This window comes from Ranitomeya variabilis, chromosome 3 (assembly GCF_051348905.1).
Source record: "Ranitomeya variabilis isolate aRanVar5 chromosome 3, aRanVar5.hap1, whole genome shotgun sequence".
In the NCBI taxonomy this organism is placed as follows: Eukaryota; Metazoa; Chordata; class Amphibia; order Anura; family Dendrobatidae; genus Ranitomeya; species Ranitomeya variabilis.
This window is the reverse complement of record NC_135234.1, coordinates 161801905-161828718: the sequence shown is the minus strand read 5'-3', so window position 1 is coordinate 161828718 and position 26814 is coordinate 161801905. Positions and strand designations below refer to the sequence as shown.

Genomic DNA, 26814 nt, shown 5'->3' with positions numbered 1-26814 from the left:
AAAAACAAAAATAAGTTTAAATGCACCCACCCACCTTGCTTATCATATATTATTGCCATGAGTAGATTCCAGGTTTATATATAGGTACATGTAATACACTAACCCGACAGGTAAATGTGTAAAAGAACGCTATTGCAAATCTATTATATGGGATGATTGTTCTGAAAAAATAAATATAAATATATCGAACATAATATTCGGCACTGAACTATGATACAATTATGTTTGTGCAATAAGAATAAAAACACACAACAGGATTTCTTCTTAAATCAAATTCTATTTGTGAATTCAGCAAAATAATTTCTATAAAATAAAACAGCAAAATATTTAAATATTATAGGATGGGCTGTATCTGGTTTGCAGGGAGTATTTGGTTTTTAGACAGGTCCCAAAAAAAATACACACATTCAAGTTACCAATTTTTCGCTTAAATACAGTATTTACTGCTTTGCTTGAAGTTAGTAAAACATTTTTAGCCTGGAACTCGCGCTACCTCCAAAGAAACAAAAATGTGTATGACTAGCCAGTAGTTCTTATGTTCAGTCCCTGCTTTACGTTAAATATTTCTCATGGAGCTGATTAAGGACTACAAAACAAAACTAATTTCAAGTAGAAATGTTGTACGCTGAGCAAATACCACCAATTTTTACCCAGGCAGTGGTATTCATAGAATGTCACAGGCCTTCACTTTATTGAGATGCAGTAGAAGGGAAAAGTGCCAGACAAGTGTCTTAAATAAGCTTTACCAAAAAGGAACAAAACAAGCACACAAAATACCATCTCTACTATGCTTCAGAGGTCCTGGCATAGTGATTATTTGCATATTTGATCTCCCCCATACCATCCTGTGTTAATTATTGAAACCTAAGTCGTATGTATCATATTCACAGGCAATTCTCAAATATTACAAATGGGCACATGTGCAATTTCTCTCTAATTTCTCTGTCCACTTAATAATCGAGGTCTAAGAAAATACACACAACAAAAAAAGAAAAAAAAAAAGCCCTGAAGAGTGCAACTGTTTGTAGATCATGGCATATAGTCCTCATTATCCCTCCCAAACCCCCATGTCTGGCTACACTAGCCTGATGTGAAGCCATGCTATATGTTACAGCAATAAGAATCTTCAAATATTTAAACTATTATGAGTATGGAGAAGGCAATGAAGGAACGCTAGAAACAAAGATGATCACTTATCCACATCCACTAGAAACATTTAAAGTTTACCAGCCATCAACGTTGCTCAGAGGAAAACCATCTTGGTTGCCAGATGTTAACAATGAACTATTTCGGTGTTTTGGCGTGGAAAGGTTTTGCTTTTTATTTGCCGTCAAAATTCAACTGCCTTGAGGCAGAAAAAAAAAAATTCTCGTTGAGCAGAGCACATAGTTCAAGAAACTAAAGTTTAGTTTTTTTTCCCAGAGATTTTGTGTTTTCCTTTTTTTTTTTCTTTTTTTTTGTAAATCTGTATCTTGTCGAGCCCCAAATTAAAAGAGAAAAAAAAAAGTCTTGCTTAAGAATTAACAGTCAAACATTAATATACTATATACACCTTTGCCATTTACACATTAGCATCAGGCCGTTTATTACAAAAACACTATACACTTTCCACTGCAGGCGGGTTATATATTGACAGCAAGTTTCTGCAGATAAGACAGTGAATAGACTCTCCACTCCAAGTTGATTAGGAATAGTTTTTTTTTCTCTTCTAGTTTTAAATATTAGCCAGACACAAAGGAAGGTTGGACTGTAAGGCCTGGGTGCACAGTCTTGGAGGAGTTAAGTAAAATGACTAAGTTTCACTAATCTTTTGTCTGAATTAGGGGGGCTTCTTCACTGCCTTCAAATTCTTCTTGTGCTCGTTGGCCTGTCCTTTGAGGATTGTTCATGTGATGTGCTGCTGGGCCAGTATATGGTTGTCCATGCAAATGGTTATTCTAGAAAATGGTAAAAATTGGAAACAAAAGTTACAGGTTAGATTTTTTTAAGCATACCTATGCAAAAACAAAGTGCATACAATATACATAACTAACCGCTCTCCAAATTAAAAACAAAAAACAGCTTTAATCTAGACCACTACCTCTCTGCTCTATCGCAACCTCTAATAAGTTCAGATCCATTTAAAATGTTCTTGCAATCTCAAGTCAAGACATCGTAGAAAGTTGGGTTAGAACAAGGAAGGTAATATGCACCATCTCCTGAACAATTTGAGGAGTAACAGGTCAGATGCGAAGATATCAGAGTATGTGTAGTTGCCATTAAAGAAGCACTCCCATAAAAGTTTTTATCCTCTTAATATATTGCAATCATTATCTTGCACCGTGTACTTACAATTGATCATTTTGCCTTTCTACAAAGTTAATTATGTTCTTTTCCATTCGGTCTATGACATTACAAGATTAAAACCGAGTAGCTGAATCCTTCAAAGCTCTATGTAGAAACAGGAGGCCCATTTTCTCTGTATGAGTCCTAAGTCACTGCAGAAGTCCCTGGCAGAAAGAGGAGCAGCAGCTGGGCCAGAAGTTTAAGAGGGCGATGACCCACACAGGGAAGAGAGACTTCCTGTTTCTACATAGAGCTCGGGTTTCAGGTAATCTATTTTAATCTTGTGAGGTCTTAAGGTACCTTCACACTCAGCAACTTTTCAAAGAGAACGACAACGATCCGTGACGTTGCAGCGTCCTGGTTAGCGATCTCGTTGTGTTTGACACGCAGCAGCGATCTGGATCCTGCTGTGATATCGCTGGTCGGAGCTAGAAGTCCAGAACTTTATTTGGTCGTCAGGTTGGCGTGTATCGTCGTGTTTGACAGCAAAAGCAACAATGCCAGCAATGTTTTACATGGAGCTAACGACCTGTGAGAACGATAAGTGAGTCACCGTTACATCACAGGATCGCTCCTGCATCGTTCTGGAGCTGCTGTGTTTGACGTCTCTACAGCGACCTAAGCAGCGACGCTGCAGCGATCGGCTCGTTGTCTATATCGCTGCAGCGTCGCTGAGTGTGAAGGTACCTTTAGACCTACTCAGTTAATTTGTTTATTTTCCATTAGAAGGGCAAAATGAACAATTATAAGTACACAATGCTAAATATATTGCACTCACCATATTATAAAGAGGATAAAAACTTTGATAGAAGTGCTTCAAAGTAAAAGGTCAAAGAACTTGGGGGGGACTTAGTGCACAAAACAGCTAGATGGAATAAAGGATATTTTTATTCCACAATATTAAAAGGGCATCAGTTGTGTCATACTTTTATACCTGGAAATACAGACACCTATGCAGTGGGTATATGAAGGATTGCGAACATTTAGAATTTTCCATATTTCCACATAAAATTTGACATAAAACTACATCAGATTTTCACACAAGTCCTAAAAGTAGATACAGAGAATAAAACAAAATGAATCAGACATTTTTTTTAAATTGAGGAAAGTGAGCCAATATCACATGTCTCAATGACTAAAGTGAAACTTTTTTCAGTACCTGGCGATACCTCATTATAGCAGCAATAACTGCATCTAAATGGGAAGCACTGAAGATGCTTTGCAGCACTGGGTTACAGAGATCAAATCCCACCGAGAACACCACCTGCAAGGAGTTTGTATGGGATTCAGTAGGTCTTTGGATTGCGAGTGCCAATGGGGACAGTGATGCCCATGTCTGAAAAGCACTGCGGAATATGACGGGATAGAAAACCAAAGCATAATAGTTATGAGGCACAAGTACTCGTTACACGAGATAGCAGAGGGTGCTCGGGTATGCAGAGTATCGCGGGTACTTGAGTGACAAGTTGGGAGTTCCCCCAGCCACATGTTCCACGGCTGTTAAACAGCCAGAGAGACCCAAGAACATGTCACTCAAGCACCTGCGATAATCTGCATACCCAAGCACAACAGGCAAACTCTAGTAACAAGCACTTGTGCTCATAACTAAAAATAAATAAAAGTTTTCAGTAATTGATTAGTACTGAACATTAAGTTTGGGGGGGAAATTTTTGCCCATTCATCCATACAAAACAGCTCTGACTATGTTCTGTTGTGGAAGTGCATGAAGAGAGCAGCTCATGGGAGAAAACCCACCAAAACTTCCTACAGGATTAAGGTCAGGACATTGACATGGCCATTCCAAAACTTTTAAAATTTTCCTTTAGTAGTCTGCTCACATTGGGTCACTGTCTTGCTGCATGATCTTCGTGCCCCTGAGATTCAGCTCAAGGACAGATGTCCTGAATTTTTCAGTTAATGCCAAAGAAAATGTTAATTTATTGTTTCATCAATAAGGAAAGCAGTCCTAGCAGATGCAGTAAAACTGGTCCAAACTATGTTACTACCATGGTGTCTCACAGATGAGGGTTTTTATGCTGCAGTGTAGGTTTACTTTTTCTGTAAACATAATGCTTCTTACTTAATCCAAAAAGCTTTATTTGGGTCTCATCTGTCCACAGCCTTCCAGATGATATTCAGCAAATTACAGGCAGCATTCTTTTTGGAGTGTAATTGCTTTCTCCTTGCAATCCTGCCACACAAACTATTGTAGTTCAGGGTCCTGATGGTGGACTCATGAACATAAATGTATATGGCCTTTAGCCGTTTAGAGGCTACTTTGGTTTCCTTTTGTGACGATTAGACATCTTGATCTTAAAATTGCCCTCTGTCCAATGACCACTCCTGGAGAGAGTAATAACCGTCTTGAATTACCTCCATTTGTAAATAAATCTGTCTATGAATTGGCAGAGTCCAAACTCTTAAGAGATGTTTTGCAACCTTTTCTGGCCTAATGAACAACAGTTCTTCTGAGGTCCTCAGAAATCTCCTTTGTGGAAGTGCATCATGGCATGTACAAACAGGTGTTAAATCCCTGTTCTTTAAACACCTGATTTGAAAACACCAGAAGGGTAACATCAGATAATTAAAAATTTCACACACTTGCCACTCAGACGTGATATTGGTTCATTTTTCTCTATAGAAATATGACATTTTAATACTTATGGGTCATTTATTTGATTTGGTTCTCCATCTCTAATTAGGACTTGTGTGGAAATACTGAAAATTCTGAAGGGACAAACTTTCGAGCACCACTGTAGATGCATTGCCCAACTACACTTTTATATGGGTACACAATTTTGGGATATATTGGTTAATAAATTAACACTGCAAAACATGGGTGAGTTCTACCTTCAGAAAATTGAAGGCACTCATGTTAAAGGACAGTAAATCAGCTTTGTGTTAACATCACAGCAAAATCTTACAAATGTCAAACATTCATGCCAAAGCATCCAACACATGCACAGCAATAAACAATCCATACCCTATGTATTAGTATACATAATATCTACTTAAGTAGCACGAGCCTTTCACTTGCCTAATAGCAGGAGACTAAAGATGGACAAAGTAATTTATGGGACAGCCAGATGAACGCTAATAGTTGTGTGGTGCTTCAAATGCATATTTTTATACACACACACACACATTTCAATCTGATTTTGACACATTTTTCTGATAAAGGTCGATCTTACGGGAATATAACAAAGTATGTAAGTTGAATCTAAAGCATGACTGTAGGATGTGGCCAATCCTGCAGGCCTAAAAATAATGTCAGAGGTCAGGAGATGTTTTAATATCTTGTCATTTACGAACTTTAGTTCCATCCTCAAAAGCTAATTAGGTGTTTACATTAAAATAATAAGTGGCTTGTTTCATTGAAACGTGACATCAAACACCAGGATGTAATATACCTGGGGTAGCGCATCAGTAAAAAAAAGAAAGAAATAGAAGTTCATCTTATACCTGCTGATACTGAGAACCGGGTGAATGGGGATACAATGGGGCATCTTCTGGAGGGGAGGACTCATGTTCCTCAGGAGCATCTTGGTCATCTGGCTCCTATAAAGTTTGCAAGAGTCGTATTTTACATATAAAAGTTTACAAACTTAGATTCAAAAGATTTTACAGCCAGAAGAATCATCTATTGGTTTATATATATTATGCTGCACCTTCTTCTGGAGCCCACTATACATTATGTTTTAATGAACCTTGTTTTCAATTCTCTAGCTGTACTTGCGTTCTTATATTGGGTCTTTTTTTCCCCAATACCAGTGTTGTTTTTTAATGCATCATAAGTATATGAAAATATCAGAAAGCAGATGTCTGCAGCCAGAATAAGCCAAAAGGTGGGAACCACTGCAGATATATTAATGGCATTAACAGGCTAAGTATTCCAATAAAATAAAATGAACACAAAAAACATACGTGCCTGAATACCAAGGCGTCAAAATACAGATAGAAACTCAAAATGTCAAGTGTTATTGGTAGAAAGTTAGTAGAGTTAGTAGTACTTAATATAAACTCGAGAAGCTTTTCTGGATTCAGAAGTACTCATATTTCAAGCAAACATATTCCCTGGACTAAAGGGGGCAAGACTCTTGTGCAGTTTATTTGGCAATAATATGGAGCTGCTTTCATTGTAGACCCATGTTGATAACATCAGCTTTGTACCACATTCTCAGAAATGAAGCCTGAGTCTTTGGCGTGAAACAAATTCCTTGGTAGTATTACTGTAGTCAAACTTTGCCTTAAACGCCAACCAGTATACTAAGTACGACCCCCTAAAAAGGGACATAGGACCATTTTATAAATGGGGTAACAGTATCATGGTCCAAAAAGTAGCAACAGCATTCAGTTTTAACAGATGTCCTTAAAGTGTAACCGTTGTTTTAAATTTTGTCTCATAAGTCAATAGTATGCATGAAAATAGGCAAAATTTGATTATTTCTATTTCTGGATTGATCTTTCCCTCTCAATTCGTGGGTAAAATATGTAAAGTCCAAATTCAGTGAAGACAGATTTTCTCATTACCAAGATGGGATTTCAGTTGATGTTTGTAAGTCTATGGAGTGAGGACCTAGAGACAGACAGACATTTTGTTGCAACTTCTCCTGAAATACCCTCTTAACTTCTCCATTGTACAGTGCCAGCAAAAAAACAAACAAAAAAACAACCCCCCCCCCCCCAAAAAAAAAAAAAAAAAGCTTTACATGTAAAATCTGTCATGATTTCACTACCTAAAAGTGTACAGTGGGTAGACATTTAAAAACTGTCCAATAGCAAAGCTGGCTTGGTTGCTCATAGCAACAAATCAAATCACAGCTTTCACGTCTCAATACGAATTGTTTTTTTTTGCCTGCACAATACTTTTTATTTATTTTTATTTTTTTTTTTTTCTATTATGAATGATCAGTTCAGCGGGAAAAAAAATTGCAGATTTCTCTGATAAGAAACGTTGCAAAGTATCTTTTCATGTGTACTTTAGGATTTAACAACTCTCTAACCATGCTAAACAAATACAGCACAATTTTGACCCTGTACATGTATCATGCTGACAAGGAACAAGACCTGAATTGAAGGGCTGAAATGTTGCCTTCTTCACTTCAAGTCTAATTTATTATGAAATCTGCTGTTTGGGACCATTTTCTAATTAATTGAAGGATGAAAAACATTTAAGCTTTAGTTTCAAAATGTCGAGTAGCAAAAGGATAAGGAATAAAAGTTTAGCTTACAACGATTACCTCTTCCGGACAGAGCTCACAGGCCTTCGCAAGAGTCATCCTAGCGCTGTGGGACCTCTCTAAAAAGTAGCCATTTGAGGTTTCATTGCTTTGTACTGGTGGTGACCAGTTGTTGTAGGTATACTGAGGATTGCCAGTATAAGGTCGCCGCTCCAACTCATCTCCCAACCATTCCACTGCCCAAGTCCATTTTCTTTTCAAATCTCCATTACTCTAGAGTAGTGAAAAGAATGAGAATTGGGATTAATTTTAACAAAAGTGTCCAATAACAGTACATGTACATTATAATGCTTTATGAATAGGCAAATCGTATTTCTCACCAATATACAGTCAGGATATAGATAGTAGTTAGCAGAAATAGATATGCATGTGTCATAATCCAAAGAGATAATTTTTTTTTTTTTTAAATATTTTAGTAACTACGTGTTCCCTTATACAACTTTAACTCTTTGTATTATGACATATGCATATCTAACTTTTGCACAGTTCCCCAAATAGAATAACAGTAAACGCATGTAACGGGGGTTCATATTCCACGACCAGTTCTAGCATATGACAAGTCCTCCTTACCTGCAGTATTTGGTAAGCGACAGAACAGTTACTGAAGAGAGCCACCATACACTTTATGCACTGATAAGCTCTCTTCTGATAGTGGTTCTTCGAGCGCTGGATGGTATCAAACAAACCATCTCTGTCATCCGGTATTCCTTTAAGTGCATTATGAATCCTAAAGACAGAAAAGGTCATCAGTGATGCGGTTCACAAAGCAAAAAACTAGATAAACAAGAAGTTGTATTACTTAAGTATGGTCACAAATTGTTAATAAAGGAGCTCACCTATGTGTCTGCCAGGAGTCCTCAATCAACAAGATCTGGAGTAACAAATCCAAGTAGGGTCTAAGCTCATAGGTGTAAGAATATGCTACCTATAGAAAAGTTGGGGAAACATCAGTCATAGGACAGACAACACCCTCTTACAAGAGCTGAATAGCTGTTGACAAAGGGTTGATAGAAATATGAAAACCATCTACAGTCATGAGAAAAACGAAGTACACTCCCAAGGACACCACAATGAACATTTTGGTCCTGTATCAGTATGCCCGATTTTAATATTTACCGTAATCATGTGTCCTAATGTAACGGACAGAGTGTAGAGACAGGCTGAAGGACTGATCTGCCTTTTAAACCAGGGGTGGGGAACCTTTTTTCTGCCACGGACCATTTAGATATTTATACCATCCTTTGGGTGCCATAAAAAGTGTGCGCTAACTCCACCTACAAAGTAAGGCTTGACGCTGGCACTGGTGTCAGGACGTAATCATTAACTGCAGGTGTCTCAGCATTCTGTAGTTAATGCTTCACTAAAGGTCAGTGGCTATTAAAATACACAACTGCCAGCCCAAGCACTGCGGCCCCCAGAAATCTGACTGGGGGGCTGGAGAGGTGGTCATTGGAGGCCATAAATGGATAGCGGGCCTGAGTTTCCCCACCCCTGCTTTAACTTATTCGCTTAAGAACCCATGCCTTAATCAAAGCGGCTCAAATCATTTCCCAGTGGTACACAAGGCCATTGGTTTCTCACCTGCCACAGCAATTCACTAAGAACTGTGGAGGAGAACTGTGGATTCTCCCAGCAACAAAATCGTAGAAGTTTGATGGTCTCTTCAGAGTTACTGCAGTCCTCAATGATTTTCTTTACATAACTGGTTTTCACAAACAACAACTCTGCCACATTCTGTTGAAGTGGCATTATAGGCTGCGATAAATTAGGATCTCCATAGGGGTTGGAAAGTGGCGGATTACCTGGAATGGCATATAAAAGGCATATACATATTGTAGAATTTGTACTGAGCACTAAAGCATTCACTAATAATTTAAAGGTTATCCACAATTAAATATGAATTTACTCGTTATTCAAAAATTGTCATTTTTCACTAGAATCCTTTAATAAAACGGGTTTAGCGATACTGACATTAGTAGTCATGGCGTCTCTAGTGTTCCTTTCATTCTCTATCAGAACATCCACCTAATTTGTCAGGTGCTGGCAAGATACCGCTCCTTGTTCACCAATTCTTACTGGCTTCTTGTACAAATATTTATAGGTCTTACATTATCCGTGTACAAGAGAGACAAAAAGTGGTGTGACTTACTACTGAGCATCTGTGGCTACCAGCACTTATATATGGATATCTTGTGAAACAAAAGAACACAAGTAGTGAAATAAGTAACAATATAGATAAGAGCATTTATTTGCTTACATTGGTTTTAATTGAAAATTGATCTAAGACTAAATATTTATGGGGAAACCTATATTACAATTTTATTAAGAAAAGTGCCCTAATTTGAAGTGTAGGTCCTGGCAGCTCCACTTTCAGCATGGGTTTGACATGCAAGAATACCTAATACGTCAACTTGTGATCAGTGCTGTGTGAGGGCAACCCTAACCCAACCGATCCATAGAGTAAGACGTGGACTTTGCTTAATAAAAGAGTCAAACAGTCCCCTTAACACACACGATTGGAGATGTAGGGTCATATGTTGATACACCAGTAGTAGACCTTCTGGGAACAAGATTTATCTCCTGAGATTTGTACTTTTTTAATTTTTTTTTTTATTTATACAAACTAACTTGAGAAATATCAATAATTTAACCAATTGTGCAATTTTTAACTTTTTTCTCTTCCATCTTCAATGAGCCCTTATGCAGGGAAATTAGCAGATTGAGGTTCCGTTTTGGCTTTTATTTAAGTCATGTGACAAGGCTCGTTAAAGGGTCGACATTGACTGCTAGGATTGCTACTTCCAATAGGTGGCACTAGAGTTTTAGTCCTCTTCCTCTCTGAAGAGACAATTAACTTATTCTAGTGCAGAACTCTCAGCAACACTGCTGCATACATTCCTCATGGCTCTGCTGCTTCTGTATATGATACCATAGCGAAGCGAGGGGGAAGGGAAAAAAACAACAACAAAAAAAACCATTCTTCAGCTGCACATGTGTAATCTGAGGAAAAGCAGATGCTGTTTTTTCTTCTAACATACACACTTGAGTTTTTACTCATGTTGTCAAATAAGTGTATTTTAGTGCGTTACCATTTATAGAAGATTGCATACGCGATGATACATCGCAACACCGGATTAGCTGTGACACTACAGTGTACAATTTGCCCAATTCAGCATACTGATATTTGATTGGAGGACCTGGCCCTTCATCCATTGCTACTAGCATAAATGTTGCAGGCACATTGAGTTTTAAGAGCTGGGTCTTTTCTTGCATGCCTGAAAAAGTAAATAAAAAAGGTAAGATCTGTATTAACTTAGCTCTTAATGGTCACCTTAAACTTGAATAATCTAAAGACAGTTTCTCTTACCAAGATTAGCATACATGACAAAAAGGTTGAAGTACTGCTGTAAATGACGTCCATGCTCGGACACTTCTCTTCTCAAAAGGTTCAAGACTGCCCTCAGCAACTGATCACTCAGGCTCAAATTATCATATGTCTAAAAAAAAAAAAAAAAAGAAAAAAATATGAAAAATCAAAGAAAGAACCAGAACTTGACTCCAAGATGAAGAGATGAGTGAGATACAGTCGTGAAAGATGATGACGGTTGATAGGAAAAATGTACACCTACCTGGCTGGATGGTCCAGGTGATGCAAAGGGTAAAGTACAGGGTCCATCTTGCAAAGAAAAATGTGCAATAAATACTACCAATTTTGCAAAAGCTCCTCTAACTTCAGCACTAGGGCATTCCAGAAGATATTCAGAAAAGCGATTTGGATAAGCAAAGAGAACGCCATGAGCAAACCAGTAGCGAACATTCTTGCTGTGGCGAAGCAAGATGCACAAAGCGTCATACCTGGAAAAAAAGCATTAAACCAAGTCAGAAGCACAAAATCTAAAATTACACTAAAAGCTTGTGGTTTTCAGATGGAGGCTGCAGAGGAAAACATCTAAAACATGTTTCATATGTATGGAAACCGTTAATCCTATTTTCTGAGAGAACGTAGTGGGCATGCATTGTGACTGATGCAGGAAGGACCTGAGTATTACAGGTTCAGTTGTCAATGTAAGGTACAAGCGTTCAGGTGCTAAGCAGATCCACTTACCAGTCACTGGCAGGCCCACGGACCACTTTCTTTGTATGGAATCCTGTGGTAAATAGGAATTTAGCAGCAAGCTGTATACTAATCATGGTGATTTCTTCTGGCTCAGGCATCAAATGCTCTTGCCCTGAAAATAAACAAATATATCTGCATTATGTACAGACTTCCCCCTTGAGAAAGCAGGGTGCGACAGCGGCGAAACGCGCGTTAGGGTGCGTGCCGGGGTCCCTCCATACCCAGGTGAGATATGCTCCTTTTGGTTATGTCTTCTGGTGCTCACAGAGCTGAGGTATAGCAGTTGGAGATTGGTTACCTTGCCATATCCACTCAATACATACTGTTCTATAGACTATCTATGGTGTGCTGTGAGACCTCTTAATTAGGAGGTGTTTTTGTGAGTCTATACATCCTGGGTAGTATTTGATACATATCATGGACATCAGAATTACATGAGGGCCAGGCACATTTTGGTGTCTTTGTATTTTATCGTCTTCAACACGGTTTTGTATGTTTTTAAAAATTTTTTGTATTGCTATTTCAATAAACTTGTTATGTATTTTATAACCTAAATAAGCTTCCGCTGTCGTTCTCTCTTTTTTGGTATCAAATGCTCTTGCCCTGAAAATAAACAAATATATCTGCATTATGTAAAACACACAGAAAAACACAACACTACATAAAAAAAAAAAACGATCACCACAAGACGTGTTTTTTTTCCCATATATTCCAATGAGACGTCTGACAAAACTATTTTTTAACCCCTTTACCCCCAAGGGTGGTTTGCACGTTAATGACCAGGCCAATTTTTACAATTCTGACCACTGTCCCTTTATGAGGTTATAACTCTGGAACGCTTCAACGGATCTTGGCGATTCTGACTTTTTTTTCTCGTGACATATTGTACTTCATGATAGTGGTAAAATTTCTTCGATATAACTTGCGTTTATTTGTGAAAAAAACGGAAATTTGGTGAAAATTTCGCAATTTTCCAACTTTGAATTTTTATGCTCTTAAATTACAGAGATATGTCACACAAATACTTAACATTTCCCACATGTCTACTTTACATCAGCACAATTTAGGAACCAACATTTTTTTTTGTTAGAGAGTTATAAGGGTTAAAAGTTGACCAGCAATTTCTCATTTTTACAACACCATTTTTTTTAGGGACCACATCTCATTTGATTTTGAGGGGTCTATATGATAGAAAATAACCAAGTGTGACACCATTCTAAAAACTGCACCCCTCAAGGTGCTCAAAACCACATTCAAGAAGTTTATTAACCCTTCAGGTGTTTCACAGGAATTTTTGGAATGTTTAAATAAAAATGAACATTTAACTTTTTTTCACACAAAATTTATTTCAGCTCCAATTTGTTTTATTTTACCAAGGGTAACAGGAGAAAATGGACCCCAAAAGTTGTTGTACAATTTGTGCTGTGTACGCTGATACCCCATATGTGGGGGTAAACCACTGTTTGGGTGCATGGCAGAGCTCGGAAGGGAAGGAGCGCCATTTGACTTTTCAATGCAAAATTGACTGGAATTGAGATGGGACGCCATGTTGCGTTTGGAGAGCCCCTGATGTGCCTAAACAGTGGAAACTCCCTAATTCTAACTGAAACCCTAATCCAAACACACCCCTAACCCTAATCCCAACGGTAACCCTAACCACATCCCTAACCCTGACACACCCCTAACTCTAATCCCAACCCTAATCCCAACCGTAAATGTAATCCAAACCCTAACTTTAGCCCCAACCCTAACTTTAGCTCCAACCCTAGCCCCAGCCCTAACCCTAGCCCTAGCGGGAAAATGGAAATAAATACATTTTTTTAATTTTATTATTTTTCCCTAACTAAGGGGGTGGGGTTTGATTTACTTTTATAGCATTTTTTATAGCGGATTTTTATGATTGGCAGCTGTCACACACTAAAAGACGCTTTTCATAGCAAAAAAGTTTTTGCATCTCCACATTTTGAGACCTATAATTTTTCCATATTTTGGTCCACAGAGTCATGTGAGGTCTTGTTTTTTGTGGGACGAGTTGACGTTTTTATTGGTAACATTTTCAGACACGTGACAGTTTTTGATCGCTTTTTATTCCGATTTTTGTGAGACAGAATGACAGCTATTCATGAATTTCTTGGGGGGGGGGGGGGGGGGGCGTTTATACCGTTCCACGTTTGGTAAAATTGATAAAGCATTTTTATTCTTCGGGTCAGTACGATTTCGGCAATACCTCATTTATATCATTTTTTTATGTTTTGGCGCTTTTATACGATAAAAACTATTTTATAGAATAAATAATTATTTTTGCATCGCTTTATTCTGAGGACTATAACTTTTTTATCTTTTCTTTGATGATGCTGTATGGCGGCTCGTTTTTTGCGGGACAACACGTTTTCAGCTGTACCATGGTTATTTATATCCGTCTTTTTGATCGCGTGTTTTTCCGCTTTTTGTTCGGTGGTAGGATAATAAAGCGTTGTTTTAGATATAGAAATGTATTTATGGGAATATTATTTATTTTTTTTCTTTATTTAGGAATTTTTTTTATTTTTTTTTTTTTTACACATGTGGAAATTTTTTTTTTACATTTTTACTTTGTCCCAGGGGGGGACATCACAGATTGCTGATCTGACAGTTTGCACAGCACTCCGTCAGAGCGGCGATCTGACTGACAGTGCTGCAGGCTTAACAAGCGCATGCTCTGAGCAGGCACTTGGTAAGCCACTCCCTGCAGGACACGGATGCAGCCCCGTGGCCATTTTGGATCCGGGGACTGCAGGGAGAGGAGGTAAGAGACCCTCGGAGCAACGTGATCACATTGCGTTGCTCCGAGGGTCTCAGGGAAGCACGCAGGGAGCCCCCCTCCCTGCGCGATACTTCCCTGTACCGCCGGCACACCGCGATCATGTTTGATCGCGGTGTGCCGGGGGTTAATGTGCCGGGGGCGGTCCGTGACCGCTCCTGGCACATAGTGCCGGATGTCAGCTGCGATAGTCAGCTGACACCCGGCCGCGATCGGCCGCGCTCCTCCCGTGAGCGCGGCCGATCGCTCTGGACGTACTATCCCGTCGGTGGTCATACGGGCCCACCCCACCTCGACGGGATAGTACGCCCAATGTCAGAAAGGGGTTAAAGTTTAACATAGGTTATTCCCTAAAATAAACATTCAACAGGAAAGAATATATGAATTTAAAGAACAAGCGTAACTCCTTATCAATAAAATTGAATTACCAAGGAATGTGCATTCATACACACGTGCCGCCTAGTGGTCACTGCGGCAGGTGGAAGATTACACACCCCATCACGATGTGTATGGAAACAATGATCCATACATGACCACCATGCTGCATGGGAGCTGGTGGAAGCAAAGCGATTGCACATAGCATGTAAATTCTCAATACGCAAAAGTAATAAATATATATATATATATATATATATATATATATATATATATATATATATATATATATATATATATATATATATATATATATATATATATAATACTACATATACATATAATATATATATATATATATATATATAATACTACATATACATATAATATATATATATATATATATATATATAATACTACATATACATATAATATATATATATATATATATATATATATTATATATTATATACACACACACACACACACTATACAGACCAACAGTTTGGACACACCTCATTTAAAGATTTTTCTGTATTTTCATGACTATGAGAATTGTACATTCACACTGAAGGCATCAAAACTATGAATTAACACATGTGGAATTATATACTTAAAAAAGTGTGAAACAACTGAAATTATGTCTTATATTCTAGGTTCTTCAAAGTAACCACCTTTTGCTTTGCTTGCTTTGCTACAGCATGATAAAAGGTAATATTGCTAAAATAAACACAGTAGATGTTTTCATTGGCCCATAATAGCAAGATTTATGAAAAAAAAAAAGTTATAGTAGTGGACAACTTCTTTAACACATGTGGAATAATATACTTAAAGGGAACCTGTCACCTGAATTTGGCGGGACCAGTTTTGGGTCATATGGGCGGGGTTTTCGGGTGTGTGATTCACCCTTTCCTTACCCGCTGGCTGCATGCTGGCCGCAATATTGGATTTGAGTTGATTCTCTGTCCTCTGGAGTACACGCCTGCGCAAGGCAATATTCAGGTGACAGGTTCCCTTTAAAGGGAACCTGTCACCCCCAAAATCAAAGGTGAGCTAAGCCCACCAGCATCAGGGGCTTATCTACAGCATTGGGGGTGACAAGTTCCCTTTAACAAAAAAGTGTGAAACTACTGAAATTATGTCTTATATTCTAGGTTCTTCAAAGTAGCCACCTTTGCTTTGATGACTGCTTTGCACATTCTTGGCATTCTCTTGATGAGCTTCAAGAGGTAGTCACCGGACATGGTTTTCACTTCACAGGTGTGCCCTGTCAGGTTTAATAAGTGGGATTTCTTGCCTTATAAATGGGGTTGGGACCATCAGATGTGTTGTGCAGAAGTCTGGTGGATACACAGCTGATAGTCCTACTGAATAGACTGTTAGGCTATGTTCACACGCTGCGGTTTTTGCTGCGGATCCGCAGCGGATTTGCAGCTGCGGATCCGCAGACGTTTTCCATGCAGGGTACAGTACAATGTTACCCTATGGAAAACCAAATCCGCTGTTCCCACTTTGCTTTTTTCCGCTGGAAAATCCGCGCTGATTTTCTGCGGAAAAAAAGAAGTAGCATGTCACTTCTTTCTGCGGATTCCGCAACTGTTTTCCACTTGCACCAATAGGAAAGTGCAGTTGGAAAACCGCAGTGGAATCCGCAGAAGAAACCGCACAAAAAACCGCAGGGAAATCCACCGCGGTTTTGCACTGCGGGATTTCCAAATCAGGACCTGAAAAATCCGCAGCAAAAAAAGGATGGTGTGAACAAGCCCCAAGAATTTGTATTATGGCAAGAAAAAAGCAGCTAAGTAAAGAAAAACGAGTGGCCATCATTACTTTAAGAAATGAAGGTCAGTCAGTCCAAAAAATTGGGAAAACTTTGAAAGTGTCCCCAAGTGCAGTGGCAAAAACCATCAAGCGCTACAAAAAAACTGGCTCACATAAGGAAAGCCCCAGGAAAGGAAGACCAAGAGTCACCTCTGCTTCTGAGGATAAGTTTATCCGAGTCACCAGCCTCAGAAATTGCAAGTTAACAGCAGCTCAGTTTAGAGACCAGGTCAATGCCACACAGAGTTCTAGCAGCAGACACATCTCTACAACAACTGTTAAAGGGCCACTGTCACCCCCCCCCCCCCCCCCCAGCCGTTATAAACTAAAAGAGCCACCTTGTGCAGCAGTAATGCTGCAGTCTAACAAGGTGGCTCTTTTAGTTTTTGATTCATTTATTACCTCAATAAAGCGTTTTAAAAATTGGCCACAAATACCAGATATTGTACCTGGAGGCGGTCCGAATCGTCCTCTATCAATCCTCCCAACTGCCGTCACTCTTCTCTTCAGGGGCGATGGTCGCCGCCCCCTGAGCGCTGTTGCTTCTTAAATCCGGCGCCTGCGCTGTGCGTGCCTGCCTGGGGCCCGCACTGTGTTATTCATTATGCACAGTGCGGGGCTGGGGTTCCTGACGCTCCCCCCTGCCCGTCCCACGGTCTCCGGGTGCAGCAGCTCTTCCCCTGTACAGCGGTCACGTGGGACCGCTCATTAGAGAAATGAATAGGCTGCTCCACCTCCCATAGGGGCGGAGCCGCATAATTCATTTCTCTAATCAGGGGTAACGGTGACCGCTGATAGAGGAAGAGGCTGCGGCACCGAAGACCAGCTGTCCGGGGGAAGGAGCGGGACGCCGGGAGCAGGTAAGTATCGCATATTTACCTTCCCTCGTTCCACACGCCGGGCGCTGTCTCCATCTTCCCGGCGTCTCTCCTCACTGACTGTGCAGGTCAGAGGGCGCGATGACGCATATAGTGTGCGCGCCGCCCTCTGCCTGATCAGTCAGTGCGGAGAGACGCCGGGACCGGACGCTGAGGAGCTGCAAGCAAGAGAGGTGAGTATGTCATTTATTATTTTTATTGCAGCAGCAGCAGCAGCACAGCTATGGGGCAATAATGGACGGTGCAGAGCACTATATGGCACAGCTATGGGGCAATAATAAACGGTGCAGAGCACTGTATGGCACAGCTATGGGGCAATAATGGTGCAGAGCACTGTATGGCACAGCTATGGGGCAATAATGGTGCAGAGCACTATATGGCACAGCTATGGGGCAATAATGGTGCAGAGCACTGTATGGCACAGCTATGGGGCAATAATGGTGCAGAGCACTATATGGCACAGCTATGGGGCAATTATGAACGGTGCAGAGCACTGTATGGCACAGCTATGGGGCAATAATAAACGGTGCAGAGCACTGTATGGCACAGCTATGGGGCAATAATAAACGGTGCAGAGCACTGTATGGCACAGCTATGGGGCAATAATGGTGCAGAGCACTATATGGCACAGCTATGGGGCAATAATGGTGCAGAGCACCAGGGAAACAAGCATGGTGCTCCCACTCATTCTGAACCTATGGTAAGTTGAATCACATTCTCATTATAAATGTCATAATTATATGATAAGTATGCACTAAGCTCCATCCCTCCATAACCCCACCCCCATATGACCAAAGCCCCGCCCCTGCCCCACCCCCACGGGCCATGGAAAACTGGTCTTGCTTAAGGCCGGTCCCTGGTGCAAAAAAGGTTGGGGACCTCTGGTGTAAGGGATATTTGACCAAGAAGGAGAGCGATGGGGTGCTAAGCCAGATGACCTGGCCTCCACAGTCACCAGACCTGAACCCAATCGAGATGGTTTGGGGTGAGCTGGACCGCAGACTGAAGGGAAAAGGGCCAACAAGTGCTAAGCATCTCTGGGAACTCCTTCAAGGTTGTTGGAAGACCATTCCCGTTGACTACCTCTTGAAGCTCATCAAGAGAATGCCAAGAATGTGCAAAGCAGTCAAAGTAAAAGGTGGCTACTTTGAAGAACCTAGAATATAAGACATAATTTCAGTTGTTTCACACTTTTTTTGTTAAAGGGAACTTGTCACCCCCAATGCTGTAGATAAGCCCCTGATGCTGGTGGGCTTAGCTCACCTTTGATTTTGGGGGTGACAGGTTCCCTTTAAAGGGAACCTGTCACCTGAATATTGCCTTGCGCAGGCGTGTACTCCAGAGGACAGAGAATCAACTCAAATCCAATATTGCGGCCAGCATGCAGCCAGCGGGTAAGGAAAGGGTGAATCACACACCCGAAAACCCCGCCCATATGACCCAAAACTGGTCCCGCCAAATTCAGGTGACAGGTTCCCTTTAAGTATATTATTCCACATGTGTTAAAGAAGTTGTCCACTACTATAACTTTTTTTTTTTTCATAAATCTTGCTATTATGGGCCACTGAAAACATCTACTGTGTTTATTTTAGCAATATTACCTTTTATCATGCTGTAGCAGCACATCTTTAGTGCTGGATCCAGCTCTCATGGGGTTAATCGACAACTTCCTTTCTCCTGACTTACTGTGCTCTAATACTACAAGTTCCATGATGCATTGCACTCGCCTGTAACTCTGCACCTGGTACAACCACTCCAAAACACACCCCAACCCCTCCCTCCTCTCCCCCCTCTATCTTCAAAAAGATTTGTGATGTCATTTCTGTCCAACCTCCTCTTTTACATTTGTCCAACCCACACTCCATTACACACAGATAGATAGATGGATAGATAGATACAGATACAGATATATATCTATGTCTATTTCCATAGATATGTCCATATTCATGTTTCTAAACCCCTTCACCCCTGGAGCTTTTTTCGTTTATTGCTCCCCTTCTTTCCAGGGCCATAATTTTTCCGTTAATATAGCCATGTGAGGGCTTATTTTTTGCGGGACAAGTTCTACTTTTGAACGACACCATTGGTTTTACCATGTCGTGTAACAGAAAATGTGAAAAAAATTCAAAGTGCAATGAAACTGCAAAAAAAGGGCAATCCCACACTTGTTTTTTGCTTGGCTTTTTTGCTAGGTTCACTAAATGCTAAGGCTGTGTGCACACGTTGCGGATTTGATTGCAGATCCGCAGCGTTTTTTGCCACACAGAATTGCATCAAATCCGCAGTGTAGTGCACAACCAATATAAGTCTATGTGAGCCGCAGACTTGTTGTGCATATGCTGCGGAAAAGGCAGCATCGAAACGCAGCTTTTTTTTCTCGCAGCAGGTCACTCCTTTTGTGCGGATCTGCAGCGTTTCTGCACCTTTAGACTTTCATTGATTCGGGCACATCCGCAGCAAACCCGCAGATGTAAAAAAGATCTGCAGTTTTGCTGCGGATGTGGGTCCGAGAAACGCTGCAGTTCGGGAGGAGGGAAGTGTGTGGTCGGTGACGGGGTGTGTGTATGTGTGTGCTGGGTCTGCGGGCTGTTCGGGTGTGTGCGGGACTGTTCGGGTGTGTGCGGGGGGTCTTTTGGGGTGTGTGTGCAGGAATCATCCGATGGGACTACAAGTACGCAGCATCCAATCTGCAACTAATTCGGATGTAATCTGGACAGTGGACACACACCCTACTCTATCCATACATCTATCAATAGATATATCTATCCAGATATATCCATAGATATATGAATAGATAGATGTATGCATCTATAGATCTATCTATATGTAGATCTATCTATCCATTTCATCTATCATCTATCTGTGTGTGTAATGGAGTGTGGGTTGGACAAATGTAAAAGAGGAGGTTGGACAATGACATCACAAATTTTTTTTTTGTTCAATAATACATCTTTGAGCTTTCAAAAACGCACCAAAACGCATAAAAACCGCACCAAAACCTGCATCAAAACCGCGCAAAACTGCACCAAAAACACACCAAAACTGCACCAGGTTTTGATGCAGTTTTTGATGCTGTTTTTGCGCGGTTTTGATGCAGTTTTTGGAAATAAATAAACGGAAAATGTGCATGATTTGAAAGGAAACATGCATGAAAAAACGGATTCCGAGGCCGGATTCATCATTTCACATCTCAGTTTCATATGTTTTTTGCCGGATCCGTCACTGTGCGTTTTTTCGCCGGACAGAAAAAACGTTTCTCTGTATGTGTTTTCCGTCCGGCGGAAACAGCTTTTTTGACCGATCTGGCAAAAAAACGGATGAAACGTGTGGCCATCAGGTGCAATCCGGCGCTAATACAACTATGAGAAAAAACCGGATCCGGCGGAAAAAAATGGATCCATTTTTTTCAAAACTCGCCGGATTGTGCCTGACGTCAAAAACCTGATGTGTGAAAGCAGCCATATATATGGATAGGTACATTTATGTATCTATAGATATATCTATTTATAAATATATCTATAGATAAATATATCCATAGATATATAACAGAAAGGCCGATGTTTCTAAGGCTACTTTCACACTTGCATTTTTAGCAATCCGTCTCAGGATGCGTTCTTTACCCATAGACTTGTCTTAGCGATGGATTGCGACGGATGGCCACACGTCGCATCCGTCATGCAACGGATGCGTCATGTTTTGGCGGACCGTTGGCACGAAAAAACGTTCAAGTGAACGTTTTTTTGTCCGTCACGTCCGCCATTTTCTACCGCCCATGCGCAGCCAAAACTCCGCCCCCTCCTCCCCGGACTTCAGAATGGGCAGCGGATGCGTTGAAAAACTGCATCCGCTCTCCACGTGTACAAATTTAACAACGTGCGTCAGTACGTCGGCCCGACACACAGTGACGGACCAGTACCGACGCAAGTGTAAAAGAGGCCTTAATGAGCGTTTAATTTAATTAAAAAAATGAAAAAAACGGCGTGGGCTCCCGCACAATTTTCTGCACCAGAGGGGGAAAGCCGACGGCCAAAATTTGTAGCCTGCTATAAATATCAGCCCTCAGCTGTCTGCGTAGCCTTTACTGGCTATTAAAATAGGGGGACCCCCCCAAAAAATGACGTGGGGTAATCCTATATTTAATAGCCAGAAAGGCTACGCAGACAGCTGCGGGCTGATATTCATAGCCTAGAGAGGGGCCATGGATATTGGTCCCCCCCCCCCGGCTACAAATACCAGTCCGCAGCCGCCCCGGAAATGGCACATCTGTAAGATGCACCAAGCCCGGCACTTAGCCCCTCTCTTCCCACTCCCGTGTAGCGGTGGGATATGGGGTAATAAGGGGTTAATGTCACCTTACTATTGTAAGGTGACATTAAGCCGGGTTAATAACGGAGAGGCGTCAATAAGACGCCTATCCGTTATTAATCCAATAGTAATAAAAGGTTAATAAAACACACACACACACACAATCAGGAAAAATGTACTTTAATAGTCTTCATTTCACCATACTTACCATACTTAAGCGCCTGCAAAAAACATAAAATAATAAACCGCATACTACCTGTCCGCCGTAGTCCAATTAATAATGAGTGTCCCACGACGATCTCCCCTATAGAACAGTGACATCGGGTGATGTCACTGCTCTATAGGACCCTCAGTGACACACTGACAGGAGACAATGGCTCCTACAGTGCATCACTGAGAGGTTACCTTAGGACAAAGTCTCACTTCATGGCAATTGCTTCTCACACAGCAATGGCATAAAGTGAGACTAGGGACTATTTTCTCACAGGGGCGTAGGAATACATTGTGGAAGGATACCTTCCATCATTGTATTCCTGGAGCCCCTGGAGAGCAGTCGCATCAGCTCCTGCTCTCCACGGGAGATCGTCGAGGGACACTCGTTTTAATTGGATTTCTGCGGACAGGGAGTATATTGTTTGTTTATTATTTTAATATTTTTTACAGATGACACTGGCTTCGGGGATCAAGGTGACAAGTGATGGTGAGTATGTACTCTATGTTACATGTACTGTATGTCTATGCATGTTGTATGTATGTGGCATGTTGCATGTCATTGCATGTCGCATGACATCGCATGTCGTATGTTGCATGTCGAATGGTGCATGTCATCGCATGTCGTATGTTGCATGTCGAATGGTGCATGTCATCGCATGTTGCATGTCGTCGCATATTGCATGTCACATGTTGCATGTCGTCACATGTCATCGCATGTGGCATGTCATTGCATGCTGCATGTCATTGCATGTCACATGTTGTCGCATGGTGCATGTCGTCGCATGGTGCATGTCGTCGCATGCTGCATGTCATCACATGTTGCCGCATGGTGCATGTCATCGCATGGTGCATGTGGTCGCATGGTGCATGTGGTCGCATGGTGCATGTGGTCGCATGGTGCATGTGGTCGCATGGTGCATGTGGTCGCATGGTGCATGTCATGGCATGTCACTTGTTGTATGTTGCATGTTGTCACATGTCACATGTGTGTGTTGTATGTATGTACTGTATATATGTATGTGTTTTTGTTTTTTTTTACATTCAACACATTAGCCGGATGATGGGACTACTACTGTCCCATCATTAGCTAATGTGTCACTCACTGTCACTGTAGCAGGCAGAGCCCGATGGGACTTGTACTCCCATCGGACGATGCCTGCACACAGAGACACACACCAATGACCACCCCCGCAGCAGACCCCAGCACCACCCATACCGGCGCCGGCACGCAGAGCCCAGGCGCCGGCCTGCACATACCGGCCCCGGCACGCCGAGCCCCGGCCCACACATACCGGTGCCGGCACGCCGAGTCCCGCACATCACATCGTGGATTCCCTGCCTAGCCCCGCCCGCCCCCAGCACAGGCCTGCAGCCCCCAGCCCCGCCCACAGCCCAGTCACTCTTGATGAGTGACTGCTGACTGTGAGGCTGGCTCACGCCTGCTGCTGACGTCACGTCAATCTCCAGAGTCTGGAAATTGACGTGACGTCGGCGGAAATAAGCGGCGTCTGCAGCCTGGGGGTCACGTGACCCGGACTCACCCGCCGGAATAGCGCCGCTCACAGGCGAAAACGGCAACGAAAGGTATTTGCACAATTCATTAGGGGCCCCGGGGGGATACATTGGGGGGTTAATTGAAAGTAGTGGACAACCCCTTTAATTCATAGTTTTGATGCCTTCAGTGTGAATGTACAATTTTTATAGTCCTGAAAATACAGAAAAATCTTTAAATGAGAAGGTGTGTCCAAACTTTTGGTCTGTACTGTATACACACACACACAAATCATGTAGCTAAGGTAAGGTGTGACACCTGAGAAAGGTGAATGAGGTGGTAAAATAGGAGTGAACTATCAAGGTGACCTATCTGACCGCTCCTTCACTGTATCTTTTGCCGGCTCCTCTTCCTCTCCTCGTCCAATTACTATCGGGGTTCCGCAAGGCTCAGTCCTAGGCCCCCTCCTCTTCTCTCTTTACACGGCCCCTATTGGACAAACAATCAGCAGATTTGGGTTCCAGTATCATCTCTATGCTGATGACACCCAATTATACACTTCTTCCCGTCATCACCCCTACCCTAATTCAAAATACCAAGGATTGTCTGTCTGCTGTCTCTAACATCATGTCCTCCCTCTACCTGAAACTAAATCTCTCCAAAATGGAACTTGTGTTTCTCCCTTCTACTAACCTCACTCTACCCAACATCGAAATTACCCTGGAGGGTTCAACCATAACTCCCAAGCAGCATGCCCGCTGTCTTTGGGGTCATATTCGACACCGAACTTTCCTTTACTCCCTACATCCGATCACTCACTCGCTCTTGTCATCTGCATCTTAAAAACATCTCCAGAATCCGACCTTTTCTCACCGTTGAAACTGCTAAGACTCTTACTGTCGCTCTTATTCATTCTCGTCTGGACTACTGCAATTCTCTTCTAATCGGTCTCCCTCTTACCAAACTTTCTCCTCTCCAATCCATCTTGAATGCTGCAGCCAGGGTCATATTTCTGTCCAGCCCCTTCACCGATGCCTCCATCTTGTGCCAGTCATTACACTGGCTACCCATTCGCTACAGGGTCCAGTATAAACTCATCTCTCTCACCCACAAAGCTCTCCACAGTTCTGCACCGCCTTATATCTCCTCTCTCATCTCTGTCTATCGCCCTACACGTGCCCTCCGTTCTACAAACGACCTAAGACTAGCATCCCCCATAATCCGAACCTCACACCTCCGTCTCCAAGACTTCTCTCGTGCTGCGCCAGCTCTCTGGAATGCACTTCACCAGACGATCAGACTGATACCTAGCCCCGACCTATTCAAGCGAGCTTTAAAAACCCATCTATTCAAACAAGCCTACCACATCAACTACTCAGTAAACTAACTTTGCCCTGTTCCCTCCTTCCAAATATTACCCTGAATCTGCACCCTACTATTCATCTGTCTCCACACCCTCCATGCACACGATAACTGCACTTGATACTTGACTATTGCACTTAAACACACGGGCTGATGACCGGATCATGCAGCTTTGTATGAAAATCCCTATGTATTATAATTGCCAGACCTGAAATAACGAGCACTTTTCACCTATTGTGTCCTCCCCATTTCCTTGTAGATTGTAAGCTTGCGAGCAGGGACCTCACTCCTAATGTCACTGTTTAAATTGTCTTAACCTGTATTGAATTTATTGTTTGTACATGTCCCCGCTTAATTGTAAAGTGCTGCGGAATATGTTGGCGCTATATAAATAAAAATTATAATAATAATAATAATAATAATAATAATAATAAGGTGTGCATGCACTGGTAGCATAAAGAAAATAAAAACTACCAGGTGTGTGTGCCTCAATGTTCAGTTATCTTTATATAATGCGAGATGCTGTCAGGTTAGGTTTGTAGGCAAAACAATTTTGCACTTGTGATTAAACTCAAAAGCCCAAACGAGCGGTAATCCTAAATGTAAGTTGAATGCAAGTTTCTCAAGGGCGCTCTTCCGTGACAAAGGAAACAGATTTTCCAAAACGAGTAGATTTTAGACCATCGAGGCATCTGTAATGCAAGATGTAGGAGTTTGGGGAATTTGCATGTGACAGCACACAAGTGGTAACTAGGACAGACCGATGCAGCCTAGAGAAAAACTTACATTCAGCTTGCAGCGAAGCTTGTTGCTCGTTTTGACCCACCTGTGTAGCTTCCTCAAATGCTGAATGGTTAAGCCTGCAATCTTAGAAAGCTAGTCAGGACAGCATCTTGCATTATTCTAAGAGAACACATTGAGGCACATACACCAGTCTACCTGGTGGATATGGAGTTTTATTTTATTTCTTATATCTATTAGTACAGACACACCTCACTAGGTTACTCCTATTTCACTAGGTTACTCCCATTTCACCACCTCATTCACTTTTCATAACTGCCGTGTGTGTGTATTCCTTCAGGCTGTGTGCACAAGTTGTGGATTTTTCGCTATAAAAACGCATCCCATCATTTAGAATGCATTCCGCAATTTTTGTGCACATGCGCATTGCGGTAAAAAACACAGCAAGTTCATTAATTTTGCGGATTTTTTGCGGATTTCCCACTATATTATTGCATTGGGAACCTCCGGAAAAATCCGCAAAAAAAACGCACAAAAAACGCAAAAAAAACCCGCATGTGGATGTCTTGCAGAAAATGTCCGGTTTTGTTCAGGAAATTTCTGCAAGAAATCCTGACGTGTGCACATAGCCTCATAGTGAAAACGGACAGTATGTATAGGAATAAACCTGGTTTTCCTTCTACTCCCATGCGGCGTGGTGGTCATAATTTATCAGTAGTATTACAAGTACAGCTTTCACCATATGACAGCTCAATAAATTGTACACAGTCATCCTAATAGCTTGTATATAATATGACCATGGCTAACTCGTCTACAAAACGCACTAGTATCACCAACAAAATAAAAGCAGCCAAGATGCTGAAGTTGGTTTCTTATTCGTCAATTTATTTATTTTTTTAAATCGACAAAAATCAAAACAATTTAATACAATGCATTGAGGCGCCCTGATGTGAATACACTTAAAAGCAGCTACAAAAGTTATAAAACTGGCACAAAAATGGACATCAAAGTGGGCACTGAAGGACAATACTGAAGGGGTTAAATTACTTTGGGCCACTGATCTCTCACCAATAAATACATAGTGATGCCCCACATCAAATTCAGGTCACTCTAGCTTGACCCAAGTGTGTTCTGGGAATTGGAAC

General features: G+C 41.5%; 1 protein-coding gene across 8 annotated transcripts in view; it reads right to left on the bottom strand.

The window, feature by feature from the left end:
* Nucleotides 1–257: 257 nt before the first annotated feature.
* USP9X (ubiquitin specific peptidase 9 X-linked) overlaps nucleotides 258–26814 on the bottom strand; it is a 212878-nt gene continuing 186321 nt past the window's right edge. For 5 of the 8 annotated variants that reach the window (XM_077294797.1, XM_077294792.1, XM_077294793.1 and 2 more), the window contains exons 36-45: nucleotides 11671–11794; nucleotides 11195–11420; nucleotides 10933–11062; nucleotides 10655–10840; nucleotides 9147–9367; nucleotides 8402–8490; nucleotides 8136–8292; nucleotides 7557–7778; nucleotides 5788–5883; nucleotides 258–1937 (exon numbers count right to left, since the gene is read on the bottom strand). In XM_077294797.1, the coding sequence (XP_077150912.1) occupies nucleotides 1803–1937; nucleotides 5788–5883; nucleotides 7557–7778; nucleotides 8136–8292; nucleotides 8402–8490; nucleotides 9147–9367; nucleotides 10655–10840; nucleotides 10933–11062; nucleotides 11195–11420; nucleotides 11671–11794 (1586 nt within the window). In that variant the 3' untranslated portion in view covers nucleotides 258–1802. The remainder of the gene's footprint in view (nucleotides 1938–5787; nucleotides 5884–7556; nucleotides 7779–8135; nucleotides 8293–8401; nucleotides 8491–9146; nucleotides 9368–10654; nucleotides 10841–10932; nucleotides 11063–11194; nucleotides 11421–11670; nucleotides 11795–26814) is intronic. The other 3 variants (XM_077294799.1, XM_077294795.1, XM_077294800.1) reach the window with 2 other exon arrangements.